We start from the raw sequence: 17,203 nt of genomic DNA, 5'->3' as shown, positions 1-17,203 counted from the left end.
CATTTTGCCTCGTCCAAATTCACCGGCTGTGAATCTGTGAATGTTCCTGGGGGTGAATTTACACACCAACTTCTTCAGGGTAAGAGTTTAGAATCAGAATCCTTTAATTGTCATTGTACAAGGTGATACAATGAAAGTGTAGCAGCCTTGGAGTGGTGAAGATAAAATAAAATAAAATAAAAATACTGTAACTCACATCTCTATTATTAAAATGTACAATATGTACAGAACAATTAAATACGTATGAACGATGTTTCAGGATGGAGACTCTGTCTTTTTAGGGTTTCTTCTGCCTTTACATAAAACATGATGGGTTTGCCGTTCGGACCAACGGTTCTTTTATTTTATGACATCTTTCTGTGACTCAGAAGTGGTGTTTGAAACTTGAACGGCAGAGGAAGCTCAGGCCCTCGTCGGTTTTCATTCCGCTCACATGAGGGTTTGATCCCGTAGAAAAAGGGCTTCCTCCATATGTTGCTCCGAACTCTGTTTTCATTTGGGTGAAGGGGAAGAAGGGAATCAAACCACTGGAGTGTTTGTGTTGCTGCTCAAAGGAAGAGCAATGAAAACTATTTGGGGACTCGGCGCTGACTGCAGCTTCTGTTTTTCCCAGCTGAAATGCTCTGTCCAATCAGGCGCAAACTTGTTGTTCAAATCCTCCACAGAAGCAGGAAATAAACCTTTCTTCTCCTCTTTGTCCAGGTGAGTCTGATGCACAACGGCTGGCCGGTGATTTCTGCATTTGCGGGCGACCAGGACGTGACGCGTGAGGCCGCCAGCAACGGCGTCCTGATCCAGATGGAGAAGGGTGACCGGGCCTACCTCAAACTGGAGAGAGGAAACCTAATGGGAGGATGGAAATACTCCACCTTCTCCGGCTTCCTGGTGTTCCCAATGTAGAGGAGAACAGGAGGAAGATGGAAAGTTCAACGAAGACGAGGGAAAAGAAACAAGGACATGGATGAGATGGAGGAGGAAGAAAAAGGACAACAAACTTCTGCAGACGGCGAAGGAGCTGAAAAGATGAGATGTTTTTCGGGGTAAACAGAGCGATTGCAGCCACCTTCTTCACCTCCTTCACGCTCATCCTTCCTTTTCCTCCCTCTGTTTTCCCTCTGGCTTGACTGCAGCTTTTGGACAGCCGAAACTTTTTTTATTCTCTGCTGATTTGTTTGTCCCAGAGTTTCCCAAAAGTCCAACCATCCGTCCCTCCACTGCACTCGTTCATCCACTCATTCAGCCATCAGCTTCGAAGAATGTTTTACCATGAACTTTATCTTGTTCTCTGTGCCCATTTTGTTGTCTTTTTTTCCTTCTACTTGTTTTAAATCCTTTTTATTTTTGCCCAAATTACCTTTATTAATCAGAAAATATGAAACTCTGATCTCAAAACTTGCTGCTGTAAACTTCAGGTTCATCCGTTTTTTGCGTTTTCAAGAAATTAAAGTAAAAAAAGAAACTGTGGCCTAAATGAATCAAATTGAAAGCAGGCGTAAACAGAAGGATTCTTGCATAAATGAGTTTGCATTTTAGGATCCAGCACAGCTAAGAATATGGTAAAAAAAACCAAAATCTAACGCTTTTGTTAAAAAAAAGACACTTTAAAATAGGAGGGTTTGTTTTAGAACATTGTAAAAACAATGTTTTTTGCTTAAATATGACTTAAGAAGAATTATTAATTGACTGATTTAGCAATTAGATGTCCAAACAACCTTCAGTTCAGTTTTTTCCCCCTTTCTAGTTGCTAACTTTATCTCCAGCCTATGAACAGATGGATCCAGGTTTAACACCTACATCCAAGAAGCCAATTGCATCAAAGATGACAAAGAATCCGCCTTAGTGATGGACTCCAAAGAAAGTGTTGATTTGAGAAAAGCTCCGCCTTCACACACCTGGACACACAAGGATGACTTCAAGGTTACACAATCTTTAATTCTACATAAAAGAAGTAGGTCAGCCAATTCACTCTCTGTTTTCTTTTATTAAAATCGATTTTAAAACCCTTGAAAAAGATAACTATTAGCATATCAGTAGAATGCTAAAGGCTAAATTGGGTAATCACATTGGTAATCACCTGAGAGGTTGCTGAAACATTGTACCGGACAGTCAGACAATGTCAAGTACAATCTCAGTACTGCAATGTTAGATAGCTTAGAGGAAGCTAAATGAAGATACATTTGATGATAAAGGCTAACCTAAAGAAATCAGACACAAACATTAAAAAAATATAAATGTCTGAACTATTGCAAAAATTTAGAAATATTAAAAACAAAAGGTAAATGAAATACAAGACTAGTAGAAGGTGTAAGAAAAACATTTGGTAAATCAGACAGGTGCAAAATATCAATAAGGCTGCTGCTGAAGCAGATACGAGAAAACGTAGCTAAAGCGAATGTAACACAGGCTACTGAGAGCTCAACGGTGTTAAACGATGCTCAGAGAAGAAAAAAGGGTCAATAAAGACAGTTGCTAACAACAGCAGGGACATTTTTCAGCATTTTTAAATATGGGGGACTCAAAACGAGCAACGTGCAAATTAAAGACATTTGATCCCAAATGCAAACCTGAAGGAAACACAAATCAACAGAAAAAGATGACAGTTAAACACTAAAAAATAAAACCTGATCAGAATAGTAAATGTATCTGAAAATAGTCTAAAACAGCAGAAGAAAGAAATGCTTAATTACCATGTTAAATGCTAATGCTTTATCAAATTGTGCAGAAAACGAAACCTTAAAAATGTTGGTGTTGTTAAAGCTGGAACAGATAATATTTACAGACAAAATGGCAAAAAAGAAGTTGAAAGTTGGAAGTAGAGCAAAATAAGGCCATTGTTGAAAAAAAAAAAAAAGGTAAACGGTTAAAATACACCTTTCTACTTCATTTTTAAAATAAACTTCAGCTATTGAGAGCAAAAAGACTCAATAGAAAGAAAAACTTTGGATTTCCAAATACAAATACTCATGTTTGGACTGTAAACAGAAGCAGGAGCTTCAGACCAGATTTGAATTTCTTTATTCATGATTTCTGTTTCTTTGTTCTGTTCAATGCAAAGCATTTTTTCCGATGCTCATAAAACAGGAAGTGCTTTTGCTCTTTTGCTTTTGTCATCCTTCATCTTCCTGTGCACCCCCCCTCCCCTTTTATGGTTCATCACATCTTTTTCTCGTCCCTCTTTTCCACCGCTCCTCCCTCCACGTCTGTATTTACCTGCTGCTGTACTCGTCTGACTCCGACCTGCGAATCCTTACGCGCTTTTTTTCATGATGGACTGTGGACACTGAACCCTTCAACCACAAACCTTACACACAAACACACACACATCTATGTACAAATACATGTATTTCTATATAAATGTCTGTGTGTGTTTGTTGGAAGACACGCACCGTGGATATATAAACATATGAAAATCTAAGCCACTGTTTCTATTCTATGATGATAATAATGGTAATACTAGTACTGAACCTGATTGATGATTATAATATCTGTATTTCCGTACTTGAGTGTTCTATAAAAGAAAAAAGACTAAATGAAACCTAATAGTGATTGTGTGGAAATCTGAGGCTGACATTCTGCTCTTCTGATTAAAAACTTGCTTCTTCTTTTTGTTTTGGGTCAAATCAAAGTGTGGCTAAAAAGCTAAGACTTTACATATATATAAAAGTGATATTATTATTATTATTATTGATATTATTTCACTGTACAGTTATGAAAATATTTAGACGACTAAACTATTCTTTGATTTATCATTCAAATCCATTTATCTACTGTTTTTTTATTTATTTATTTGCTCTGAAGAAATCAATAAAATTAAACGGTACTTTTATTTTTCTTAAACCTAAAACAAGTCCAGACTGGAAATTCTTTGTTCGGTAAGAACAAACACGTGTTTCTATGTGTGATGCTGTGTGTTTGTTTTGTTTCCATAAATCCAGTCAATTTGCTTCTTTTCTTCTCCCTGCCTTTGTCCTCCTTTCCGTCTTCGCTCTAAACCCCTCTCCTCCTTCTTCTGGGTTTATTTTTGGTTCTGGTTTCGCTCAGACGTTTCCTCCCTCTCATCTGCCTGGATCTCCTCCACTCGGTTGGTTTTTAAGGTTTTGTGGATCATTTCTCTTCAGAGTTTAATGAGCTCCAGGGGGAAAATTATCACTAAAATAACAAGCAAACACAAACATTATCTCCTCCGTCCTCCTGCTTCTTCCCGTCTTCCCTGGCCTTTTTTTTCTTCTGATTCTTTTTATTTTTTTGTTCTGTTGTTCCCCTCCAGCCTCTTGTGTTCAGGTTTACTCCCCATTTCCATCACACTCTTCTTTTTTGTATGTTTTAGCTCAAGCTTGGAATTTTCTTTCATTTTTTTTACATTTATTCTAGCAAAGGTTGTTTTTAATAAATCCATAAGAGGGTTTTTGTTGCACAGTTGTAGTAAAAGGTCTTCCTGTCTAATCTCACGCCTTTTCAGTTTGGAAAGATTTGTAATTTCCAGGGAAGAATTAGGTTCACCGTCTCTCCTAGTGTTCATATTATACACAACATTGATAATTTAAAGGTTTGTCATTAGAATACAAACTATTTTCTGCTGCTATCTTTACCATCATCAAGAAGGAAGTGTTTCCGTGAAAAAGAATGGACGAAAAGAACAATAGTTTTTCTTTAAAAACAACTGTAAAAGCTGATGGCGAAAATAAAAACACTTGAGTCAGAGGAGATTATAGTAAAAGGTCTTAAAGCACAGGAGAAAGGGGAACTGTTTAACCAGAAACGTCTCTTACCAACTGTCAAACACGGCAGTGGAGCAGTGATGATGTGGGCTTCAGTTTTTAGGTTGCAGGACCTTGAGTCCTTGTGAACACCGGAAAGGCCAGGAACCTATCTGAAGTCCAGAAAGATGTAGTGATCGGAAAAAGCGGAGTGAAAGATTGTTCTAAGAACAGTGATAAATAAACAATGGAGCAGGTAAAGAAGAAAAATAAAAATGCAGGTGCTGTAATGATTCAAAGATAAAAAAAACAAGAATATCACTGAATAAAGTAAAGTAGGCAGAACTTTCCAATGAGCTTTAGTTCAGCCTACATTAACATTTATTCCACCATACAAATGATAAATGACAGCAGTTCTGAAACCAGGAAGACCCTTTGTTCATCCACACTGTAATTAGACAATCAAGGTTCACCTGCAGGGAAAGGGAGACCCTTCTTTTGGAAGGGTACATTAACACGGATCAGTCTGGTCTTTCTTTGATTCTCACCAGTTTACTGACCTGGATTATGAAGATGCCAATTTGAACCAGATTAAGAGGTTATTCTAAGTTGAAAGCATTCTAAGACCCTCCTCAATGTTTGGCGGAAGTGACTACATATTAAAGCCAAAGAGACGACATTATCCACGCAAAATTCAAAGATAGTGAGCTGCAGAGCCTTTTTTTCTTTCAGAGTCGAGGCTTGATTTTAGCCTCCACGGTTTGATCATGTTGTGTTTGACATAATTTCTGGTTAAGGTTACAGCAGGTGGCAGGAAAGCTGGAGTCCCCACAGCGATAGAGAAACAAACGTGTGGGTGTGTTTTGATTTCCCTCTCTGCAGTGGAGCTGTCCAGAGGCCTTGTCCTCCAGCCGTAATTCAATTGTGTTTGAGCGAAGGAGACATAATTGTCTGCAGCAAGTCATCGCCAGCCAAACAAAGTGTGTGTGTGTGTGTTTGAAGTCTCCTCCCTTCCCTCTCCAGTCTCACCTCCCTGCTGCAGCCTCCTCAATGTCAGGAGAGAGCTGACAGTTGGACCTGATGCAGCATTATATTTTCAGCTCTATGGAAATGTGGACGCTGTTATTTACAGCTGCCCTGAGCGCACACTCACACATCCTCACTGCCAAACTCCCTTCTGCCCTCTTGCCCTCTAACTGCAGCCAGATGGAGACGGATGGACAGAGAAAAGGAAGACGGGTAGTGTCTGACTGACATCCAGACAAGGAAAAGACCCGATCAGCAGTTTCTTTCTGCTGTTTTCCCCTGTGACCTTTGAACTTGATGTAAACTCAGCCTCTTCTCTGGTCATGAACGGCCACAAAACTGCAGGGTCTCCACCCCTATAGTGGACTGCAGTAATGACGAGCTTTACATCAGAGGAATATGCTCCACTTCTGTGCTGTCACTCACCACACATTTCTGTAAACATGTTCACTTGCGCAAACTATGATCTTTCGTGCAGATTCTTTCAAAAGTACACTCACCAGCCACTTTACAAGATACACCGTGGACCCATTTTTACCTTCAGAACTGCCTTAATCGGTGGTGGCATAGATTCAATAAGGTACTGGAAACCTACCTCAGAGGGTTTGGTCCATATTGACATGATAGTATCACGCAGTTAATGCAGATTTGTCAACTGCACATCTTTGATGCCAATCTCCCGTTCCATCGCAAAGGTGACATATTGGCTTAAGATCTGGTGACTGTTGTTATGCTTTTTCTCTCCTTAAGTTTATGTTTGTGATATTTTGTTATTTCCATTTTTGCAATAAACCTGCCACCACAGAAAATTGTTGCCATATCCAACACTGTGTCCAGTAAACTGCATGTCAGCTGGTGTTAACAAATTCTTAAGATGCTGGACTTCCCAGTTCAAATTCGGACAACTTTGTTTATCCCAGAGGGGCAAACAGTTACCAGACACACGCCCTCAAAGCCAAAAGCACCAACTCCCAGTTTAAGGGTATGTTAACTCTGCAATTGATCATCTACAAAGAGGGTCAGTTGTAAAAAGGAAGGTAAAACAGGAGGCCCACCAGCACTTCCTGTCAGCAGAATCAGAGCCTTATCTTTATGCCAAGCTGCTCTGATGCTGTAGTTAATGCTAAAAAGCCCCAGCCAAGTACTTGTTCATACTTCTCAGTTGAAATTTCTGTATGGAGTTTGCATGTTCTCCCCAGTGCATGCGTGGGTTTTCTGTGGGGACTCCGGCTTCCTCCCACCGTCCAAAAACATGCTTCATAGATGAATTGGTTACTCTAAACTGTCTCTAGGTGTGAATGTGAGTCATGGGTGTGTGATTGTGGCCATGTGACAGACTGGCGACCTGTCCACGGTGTCCTCTGCCTAACTCTCGCCTGGATCTTGACTACCCCTGTCTCCTTGGATGATCTTATACCCGTTATCAACTCCTGCCTGCCTGACCCTGATTTGGCTTTGTGGACTTTTAGCTGAGCTAATAAACCAGCTCCATTTTGATCCAGACGTCTGCCTGTTATTGTTTCAAGCTTTTTTCTTTCAGAGCTTTAATCCAATATATAAAAGACTTGATGTCTTCTTTTTGTAGTCGGGCTTAAACCACAATTATAATTTCTTCTCCATGATCAATGTTCAAATAGTTGGCATTTCTGTGAATTAAGGGGATGTCTTCCATTTGTCACTACCAAATAAGAGTCCCTGATTGGTCAAAGTTGAACCTGGTTTAACTCAACGGGCGTTCAATGGCTGCGTGTTTTGTATGTAGAGCCTAATAGATGTCGCGGAAACTTGCATAGTGATGCATGAAAATGAGTTTTATAACTCTCCGAAACCTGCATCTACACTCGTTTGATCGCTTGAGGGTGCGTTGTCGAGGGTGGTGTGAACGTAGCTTAACAATGAAAGAAAACATGAAACATCAGTGTTTCATGAACTATAATATTTTGGTCTCACTTTTTAAACTAAATTAATCAACTTTTGGAGAATAAATACGATTCTTGGATTCTCCTATTTTCAGACACTTTTACTAAAAGTTCTGAACCAGATACTTCTTATGACACTTTTGTGACGGTATGTTCATGTATATTAAATTAATTTATTTTAGTGGACAAGGTAAAGGTTGTGGACAAAATCCCCTTTGGAACAGAAGTTTAAGAAAAGACAAAAGAACACAACCTGAAGAAAAACACTGATTCTAGATTCCATTTAAATGGAAACAACAGATCTGCTATGGCCAGACTGTTTATGATACATTATAGCAGCTCAAGACTGAAAAAATGCAGTAGTTGTTTAACATACAAAGTTAATTTCTAGCATCTTATCAGAGGAGGCAATTATCTGCTGGTTTAACCCCTTGTGCTATCTTTACTTTGGTTCCCCATCCTTCCTGATTGTGTTCACCTGTGTCTTGGTTGTCTGTATGTATTTAAGTCTTGTCATTCCCTTCCTCCTGGGCTGGTCCATAGTATGTTAGTCAGTATGTTAGTCTGCTCTCCCCGTTTCGAGTGTTTAGTGTTTCGAGTTTCTAGCCTGCCGTCTGCAGTGGTTTTGGTTTTGTGTCCTTAGTTTTGTTTATTAAAGCTCCCGTTCCCCTGCAACCTCCTGCCTCCTCTCTCGCTCTCTGCGCCTGGGTGCTTCCTCCCTTCTCCCCCCGTAACAACCCCTCCCCCTCCCCTTTCCTCTGACACACGCGGCTCCGTCTCTATGGCGGGAGGCACAGCTGCGGCTCAGAGTTGATTGTCAGATAGAAAAAGACTCCCAATCACCTGTTAGTGTGATTCAGCCAGCCACCGGCGAGTTGCGCCCCCCTCTCGAGTTTTTTGACTTATGTTCCAAAGACTACCGCAAAGAGGTGTGGCCGCAAGCGTCTTACAGCAGAGGGCGGTGGTTACGTGCGCGTCGGGTCTGCTGTGTCGGAGCAAGTAATTGTGGGAAATAATCCCCATTGCCTGCTTTTGTCGAAATTTGGTTGAGCATGGGTGTTTGTTCTGCCTAATTCTTTTTCATGTGCCTGTTTTACGTTGTTTCACTCTAAGTTATTTAATCTTTTTTTTATTTTTATTTTTTGCACCATAAAGGCCCGTACACACCGGGACGAATATTCGCCAGGCGTTATTCGCCAGCTTTTTTCGCCACGTCTTTTGTGTTCACACCCAGGCGATTTTCGCTGACGATGAGCCAAGCGAACATGCAATTTCCTTCCCTGACATTAGATGGCGCTTAATGTAAACAGAAATACTCCTGTACACAAGGTGGCGCTGCGCAACTTTACGATTCTTAAAGTCGCTTTTCACTCAGAAAAAGAGAGCAAGTATTTACGCGCTTGTCAGAATCATACAAAGAAAACATGAATATTTCAAGCATCAGTAGCTCCAACTGGTACTTGGTAAGGGGATATTTAAGAATGTCCGTCATTATTTCTTCGCGGCAGTGTAGACGCTACTTGGCGTCTAACTTCTTCGCTGGTATGTGTGCTCAGCAAGGCAGTTTTGTGTTTGAGCGCCCCCGAGTTGTGTTTTACTGTAACTTCAGAAGCTCCAGACACGTGTCCAAAGCGCCATTCTCATTGGTCGAATAGATTTCGACGCGACGCGTCGAGAAAAAAAAACGAACCCGAGGCGTTTTTTTTTTTTGACGCTTTGGCGCTTGGCGTTTTTTCGCCTCGGTGTGCACACTCACATTGTTGCCCTTTGTTTAGTCACGAGGCGTTAAACGTCGGCGAAAATCGCCGGCGAAATTCGTCCCGGTGTGAACAGGCCTTAAGTGTGAAGAGGAAACAGGATCAAGACATTATTAAGTGTCTGATGTGTCAAAAATTAAAGTATTAAGTGTCAGCAGCTGAAGCAATTTCAAATTAAAAGCGCAAAGTTGCCTCTTTGAATATAGCAGGACATTGTAACCAAATGTCGCCCCCTATGAAGTGCCGCCCTGGGCGACCGCCCACATCGCCCATATCAAAAACCGCCACTGAGGGGAAGGTAGCAGGCTACTCAAGTGAATCCATAAGCAGATGAGGCCATTGGAGAGGTTGGATGAAGGTAATACCTTAGCCTGAGATGGAGTATCATTGGGTGTCACAGGCTCAGTCTGCCTTTGTTGATCTTACGTTATGAGCTGAGGTGAGGTGACGGGGGACGGCAGAACACAGAGTTACTGATAGACTTAATACAAAGCAAAGAACAGCAGAAAATGAACACATCGGCAGATTTACAGCTGTGAGGTTCATAGACTGACTGTTGTTCACATTCAGAGAAACATCTTCAAATCAATGATTCTGAAGTATGAGGTGATCCAAGTTTTTAATCCATTCTGATAAATGAAGGTGATCGATTCTTAAAAACAGTTTTTTTTACGTTTCAGATCTTATCAGTAAGCTTTGAAACCACTGTTTTGACTTGTTCCACCCACAATGTGAGCACGACAGCCTAAAATGGTAAATTGAAGTTTTGAGGACTGCAAACCCTGAACATGGTGAGTCCTGGGGTCTCGCCTTGTTTTTCATTAGTAATCCTGGAAAAAAAAAATTAGATGAACTTCAAGGCTCCAATTTGATTTTTTACTAAGAATTACTCACAGTAGTGTAGCCACTGGGGGCAATTAAACCTGTAAAGAGAAAAGAGGAAACTTCTATCCTTTACTTGCAGCTGCAGATATCTCTGTATTAGCCCCTTCCATAGAGCTGATGTCTGTGGGAGGGGCAGAGTCACCAGCCACGGCAGGAGCTGCATGCTGGAGGAGCAAAAACAGTAAATCAGAGTTCACAAGTGTTTTCATTTTCAAAAGCTTCTGGTGATTTGGAGGAAGAAGGGCAGGGATACGGTGGCCAAAATGTTCATGATAAAAAAAACAAATGTGTAAAGAGTGAGAAACTAAAGCAAAAGTAAATAAGAAGCGTTTTTCCGCAGGTGTTTTCCACACAGATGGAGTCTCGTTCTTTAATCCTTTTACATTTTTCTTTGAAAACAATTCAAATTGAGTCAATGAGCACAAGCTCTAATGACTCCAAATGAATTGTTTTCCTTTTGGTGACACTAACAAAGAAAGTCCAAAAGTCTGGTGTTTCATCGGGATTAGAACCTGCAGTTCTAATGCAGTGTTTTGGCAAAAGGCCACACTGTTTAGTTTGACTCCATGTTTCAAAGTTTGTATTTAAAGCTGGTCCACCTGTTGGGACCAAAATAAGTTTCGTCTACCAGGGATTTCTTTCGTCTTTTGCTTTTTTTTTTAATGACTGCACAGACAGATGTGTGTCTGGTTGCCTGATGGGAAAGAAGGGGGAGATGAGGAGCCTAAGAAGGAGTAACTACATTATGAAGAGCTGGAGAAATCCAACATGTGACAGTTGGAGCGGGCAAGGGGAGGAGAGGAAGCGACGCCATATGGCTTCACTTCAGGAGTGGAGGCCTTGGATGATTGATTGAGGAAGAGGTGAGGTGACTTCTTGGACCTTTATGCTGCAGGCGACTATTTCTGTGCAGAAAGTTTACTTGGGTTTGGAAGCTTTCAAATTCAAATCATGCAAAAGAAATATAATGTTTTGTCTCCTGAAAACAAGCTTTGGTTTAATCCAGACACTTACACTGAAGAGGAGTGATCATTATTTTTATTCAGGCCACTGTCTTTTCTTGAAACCTTCTTGACTCATGTTTTATCTGCTCTATTCTTCTGCTCATCACATGCGATTGTGCTGCAGCGTTTTGCTCTTAAAGGGGAGTGCCAACCCCACAGCGCAGCAAAGCTCAACAATCAGTTTCTTCTCAAGAGTTTTCTCAGTGTGCAGAGTTTTGATTGACCAGGAAACAGGCTGAGTATTTGAAAAAATTACTTTCACATTCAAACGGTCACACAAGGGGTTCATTCTAATTAGTCCACAGATGAAAGCACTAAAGTCTACTTGAGGGCTTTTAACTGTCACTCTGACATGAAGGACGACACCCTTGAAAATAAAATGTACTATTTTTCTTTTGACCAGGTCAGCAAGATCAGAGATGCTCTGTTGCCATGGCAATACTTTGCAGCCATATCAGGAAAAACAGTCTTAAGATCATGACACCCTAATAAAGCCCAAGAGAAAGTAAGAACATGTGTTGAGATATGGTAAAAATGTACTGAAGGTACTCAGTTTTATACCTTCCCATATCGTCCACTGACTTTGTGTCACCTGAGAAACTGGTTTGGGACATCTTGCAGCATATTTCTGCTTTTTTTTTTTCCAACTACAGCTGCAGATGTTCTACACCACGACGGCGGAGAATGTACTAAACCAGAGGTGTCCAAATCCAAGCCTTTAGGGCCTGCCTCTTGCTGGTTTTCCAGAAATCCTTCCTCATCTGCTGCTGATTACCTGGAGCAGGTGTATTTAGCCAATAAGGAGCGTCAGTGGCAGGTTGGTTGGAAAACATGTAGGACACCGACCCTTAAGGCCTGGAATTTGACACCCCTGGTTAAAACCAAAGCCCCCATGTCTATGCTGTACCTGGCCACCAACATTTCTGATTTTTTACCACTTTCACGTCCTTCCTGCAAAAACTTCAGGAGCTGTGCTCGACTCATCTGCCTCCCTGTATTGTGAGAAAGTCGTCTCCGTTCTTGCCTTAGAACAACTGAACTTCTCTTTTAGACCAGTTACTGTACCTGAAGGTCCAGAATTGTGGATCCTCTGGCCAATTTGAATGAAAACACTGAGCATTCTATCCAATTTCTCTGCCTTTTGTTTATAGGAATATCATCCACTGCTAACAAAAAGACCAAATTGCAAACACTTCCACGCAAACTATTTCATTTTACCTGGAAGATCAGATGTTTCTTTGCCAATTATGCCTTTAACTACCTGGTTTCTTAGGTTTGCAAATTGCTTTTCAACGTTAAGACCTGCATTATACCAGATTTAAGACTTTCAACTGGCTTTTCTAACTCAGTTGGGTTTGGTTCTCTGTTTACACACAACCTGTGATCAGAGAGAGGAGCATTCGGCGACTTAACCTTCATCCCACAGTGCTGTGGTGATGGTTTATCATCCATCTTTTTGCCATAGTTTCATGTGTGGAAATGCAGAAACACACGCCACATGTTAATATTTTCTCACTAGTGGCTTTATTGAGGTAAATAGACTACTTGTGAGAAACTCTGCTGCTGTAACCACAAGAAGGCACATTCCAGTGCTTTTGTGTGCATGTCCCAAGTCTGGGCAAGAACGCTGGGACATGTCAGGAGGGGCATCTAACATATAACCATATTGAAATCAATCATCATCCTGTGACACTAAAATATTTTAATCCTTTTACACCAAAGCTTGAGTTCTTGGAATTACTGTAACAGTTTACGCAATTAACGTAATTCCAGTAAATTCTGAAGCAGAGAAAAGTGTCTTTTGCTGATATGCAACACTTAGTTGCATATCATGTTTGTAAAGTCGTTATATGTTCACGTCATTAATGTAAACCAGCTTATTGTGACAGGTGACTGTGGAAACGGTTGTAGAGCTACGGTTACGGTAGGTCAAGGAGCATGTGTTGTTTTGTTAACCCTTGTGCTATCTTAGATGACCCCACCCTTACATTGACGTGTTCTCCCTACCATGACAAAGGTGGTTAAAGGTGGAAAGATTTTATGTAATCCATGGACACCAGTGAAGATCACAAATCATTGAAGAAAAAAGGTTCAGCGCACTGTCTAGTGGGTCTAGATGACCCAACTCCCCATGTTAAAGTGCCTAGGATAACACAAGGGTTAAAGGGTCAAGTCTAAGACTTGACAAATGAAAATGATTGATCGGTTGATTTATTGATACTTCAGTCCTCAGCTGAAGGAGCTGTTGATGTTGGTCGTGAACGCTGGCTCTTTGGTGAAATGAGTCTGTAGTTGAAGGTGCTGAGAAAAGAGTTGCATCAGATACACAACAGAACGGAGACACTTAACTCCCTCTTCTGTTGAGGACGTTCCTTTCTCCTCCATGACTCATTTATGAATGTTTGACACTCCAGCAAACGTGAAAATCAGGACGAAGCAGCGTAGATGAGGGGCTGATGAAGATTTTCTAACAGGCTGGTACCGGATGTGTGTCATTTCCATTTGAATGTTTAAAATGAAAGTGGGCGCACAAAACAAAGACAGACTGACTCTTCTCCACTGATGCAGCTGAAAGGACAGCAGCTCTCCTGCAGCAAGTGTCCAGAAAGCACAACTGCTGATCCAAGAATAGTCCAGTTGCTGCTTCGCCACATGTCCTGTCACCGAGTGCCTAATTGGCAAAAAACATGCGCGCCACTGCTGTGCACACGGAAGATGAATAAAAAAAAGCCTAGCCAATGCGCACACATATTATTTAATGACTTCGTCTTTTTTATTGGGACAGCCTGCCAACACAAACTGAAATGACGCACGACAGTAAGAAAGGGGGGTAAAAGCAGAAGGAAATTTAATTAGATGGAAAAAATACTATCTCTGTTTCAGAGTCTGGACTTCTCAGGTGAACCCTCAACCCCTCGTCGTGCTGGGAATGGGAATTACCGGCGCTGGCAATCACAGAGCGTGTTTCAGGAGCGCTGCGATCGGGTCACCGTCTTCCCAACGCTTTTAATCTGAAATATTTTCATGACAAGCTGCTAAAGCAGAGCTGGAGGCCGGACTGCTGCATTTGAAGTGCCCCATTTGATCACGCTGCCTTCAAGGTCTGCTATAATGAATAGAAATGAGGACACAAATAAGTGATGTTGTTTCAAGTTGCTGGTTGTTATTGTCTGAAATGGCAGTTTATCTTCTGCATTAGTGGGACAGGCGGATGTGGAGGACAAAGTGTCTGCAAACACACATCCTTTGGAGAAGATGCTCTCCACGCTTTTGCTGGGTTTGAATTGTCTCAGTGAAAACTGTTTGGCTTAGTTTTGACTCATTAAAATGTTAATGCCGCTGCTGTTGAGGCTGTTTCTCACAAACTGTCAGAAACAGAACAGACTAACTACTTCAAGGTTTCTAACTTTGGTTTTTTGTTCATATCTCCTGTTTATATGCAGGATTGTTAGACAGAGTTTTAGGGCGTCGAGAAAAAAAAAGAGTACGTCAAATTACGAGATTTAATGTCTTAAATTTACGAGAAAAAAACTCGTAAATTTACGAGATTAAAGTCGAAAGTGAGCCTACAGTGCAGCAAGTGAACACCGCACAGCAGCAGAGCAATTCAATTCAGTTTTATTCATGCAGCCCAAATTCACAACAACAGTCGTCTCAATGGGCTTCGTACCGGAAATTTTAAAGTAAACGTAAAATCAAAAGGATCATGAATACATAGAATTCAACAGGAAAATACTAAACTGAACTAACTAAACAGACTAAACTAAACTGGGCATGTCTGCCCTAAGACCCCTCCTTCTGCACTGGGTGACTTGTAAGATGGGTAAGTAAGTAACTCATTTATTTATAAGTGAACACTGTACACTTTATGCACTTTTATCAGACAGACCACATGATTTTCTTTTGAAGAAGATGTTGGCTGAGGCGGCTGATGAGTCCTCAGAGGCCGTGTAAACACGCATGTGAATTTATGTTTCCAATGTTATTGGCACGCATTAACCTAATCCTAACCCTTCTTCTGGGTCCGTTCTGCCCGCATGGATTAAAAAAGTTATGAGCAAACAGGAACTTAACAATAATCATATCAATGATAAAAGCACGTTTAGAAGATCGTCTCACTCTATGCTGCAGCTTTGTTTGTTTGTTTATGACAGATCTTGCTTTTACTTCTTCTACGGCTGTTTCCGCTATTTTAGATAGTTCTCCACATGTCAATATGATTTATTCTGACTGAAAGTGTGGCATATGTAAACATTTGTTATAATCGGATGAAGTTTTTATATCTATATAGTTTATATCTATATAGTTTCATATCTTTGATCTGATCAAAGATATTTTGTACATGTAACTGCAGCTACTGATTAGATTATTATTTTGTATTAATACTGATGAGCTAAAAACATAGATTTTCTATTATTGTTATTATTATTACCATCCGCTATATGTGCCCCACTGCATGCAACTTACTATTAACATGTCTCAATTACATTTTAATAACAATGAGTTGCTCGTGGCCTGCTAGAAGTTAGAAGCTGGGGAAAGTATGGTTCACTGGGGTTCTGTCCTCTATTCTCATCTACTTCTCCTCTCCTCTATTCTTGATCATTTATTTATCTTTTAGTTCTCCATGCTTCTTTTTGGTGCAGTGCGATTCTTGTGTTGTCCCTCTGTCCCACTCCCCTCCAATTGGCTCGTCTCTGCTCCTCGTTTCATTGTTTTTGGAAGAAAACAGTTCTTGGATGGTGTGATCAGTTCCACACACCTGATCCAAGTGACCAGCCGTGAGCTCAGCAGGGTCACCTACAAACTGAGCGGTACAGTTGATCTAGTGGATCAGGGGTGTTTGGATTCAGTCTTTCACGCCTTGACTGCATATAAGGAGGGAACGATTTATTCGTAAACTTGCGATCTCTGTGATAATTACTCACGAAACGTACTTACTTACTATGAAACTTTCCCCTGAAGCTTCAGCCACACCCACCCCATACACCCCAGGAACCTTTGAAAAAGCTCAAACAAAACAAAGCGTGCTGGAGGAATACTCATCAACACCCATTTTCTGCTGATCCAGTGGCTCCCGCTCTCCCTCTCTGCGCCTATCATTGCCAATTTTACAGTAAATGACTCCCCAAAAGAGCTGGATAGAGACAAGCCCAGCAGTGTGGGACCCGGCGCTCGCATGTAAACATGATTATATCCAGGAAGTGGCTTCACACTCGGTGACAGCCAATTAGGGTCCACGTTAGTGCAAATAATTCTTCAAATGCAGAGTAGCGGGGAGGGACAGAACGAGATGGAGGATGGAGGCAGAAGAGGGGGAGGAAGAAGGGACTGAGGGAAAGAAGAGCAATTAAAAGGGAAAGCAGCACAGATTGGGTTGTAATTACTGTGTGTGAGACACCATATTAGCACTGTTTACTTTAACTAACAGCTGAGGGGCGTTTGTGTGTGTTCACCATGAAATTCAATTATATCTGCTATTAGACGCTAGTGGCTGTCTGTGGAAAACAAATACAGAGTGATTTCATTTTTCCTCTGAAATGATGCGACATCAGTCTGTCAACAAATTTGCCTTGGAGGGTTTAAGTCAGGAGCAGTTTTTGCATGAAACCGCGTCAGTTGGGCGCAGTCGTTGACAGGAAAGGCGGATCTGTCACGGAGTGGGTCAACAGGCCGTCAGGATAATAATGGTGGAGGGCTCAATTAGTTTGCCCCCCTCCCCCCTCCGTCTCCATAAACAAAAAGGCATTACGCATCGATCCCCGGGAGTTGCTTGGGTAACAAAGCGGTGACGGCTCTTTAATGAACTGTCTTGTGCCAGCAGCTTGAAAGGGCTCCTCTTCAGATCCTGATAATTAAGTCAGTCCAAATCAAATTCAAGGAAGTGAGTTTTCCTCGCAGCCATTTTCACATGC

At 41.2% G+C, this 17,203-nt stretch overlaps 1 protein-coding gene across 1 annotated transcript in view; it reads left to right on the top strand.

Annotated features, from left to right (window-relative positions):
• The window catches only part of cbln1 (cerebellin 1 precursor), a 35,307-nt gene extending 31,701 nt beyond the window's left edge, over positions 1-3,606 (top strand). The window contains exon 3 of the mRNA XM_004069759.4: positions 703-3,606. Coding sequence (XP_004069807.1) covers positions 703-900 — 198 coding nt within the window. The 3' untranslated portion in view covers positions 901-3,606. The remainder of the gene's footprint in view (positions 1-702) is intronic.
• Positions 3,607-17,203: the final 13,597 nt, after the last annotated feature.

This window comes from Oryzias latipes, chromosome 6, assembly GCF_002234675.1.
Source record: "Oryzias latipes chromosome 6, ASM223467v1".
In the NCBI taxonomy this organism is placed as follows: Eukaryota; Metazoa; Chordata; class Actinopteri; order Beloniformes; family Adrianichthyidae; genus Oryzias; species Oryzias latipes.
This window is presented reverse-complemented; position numbering and strand designations above follow the sequence as displayed.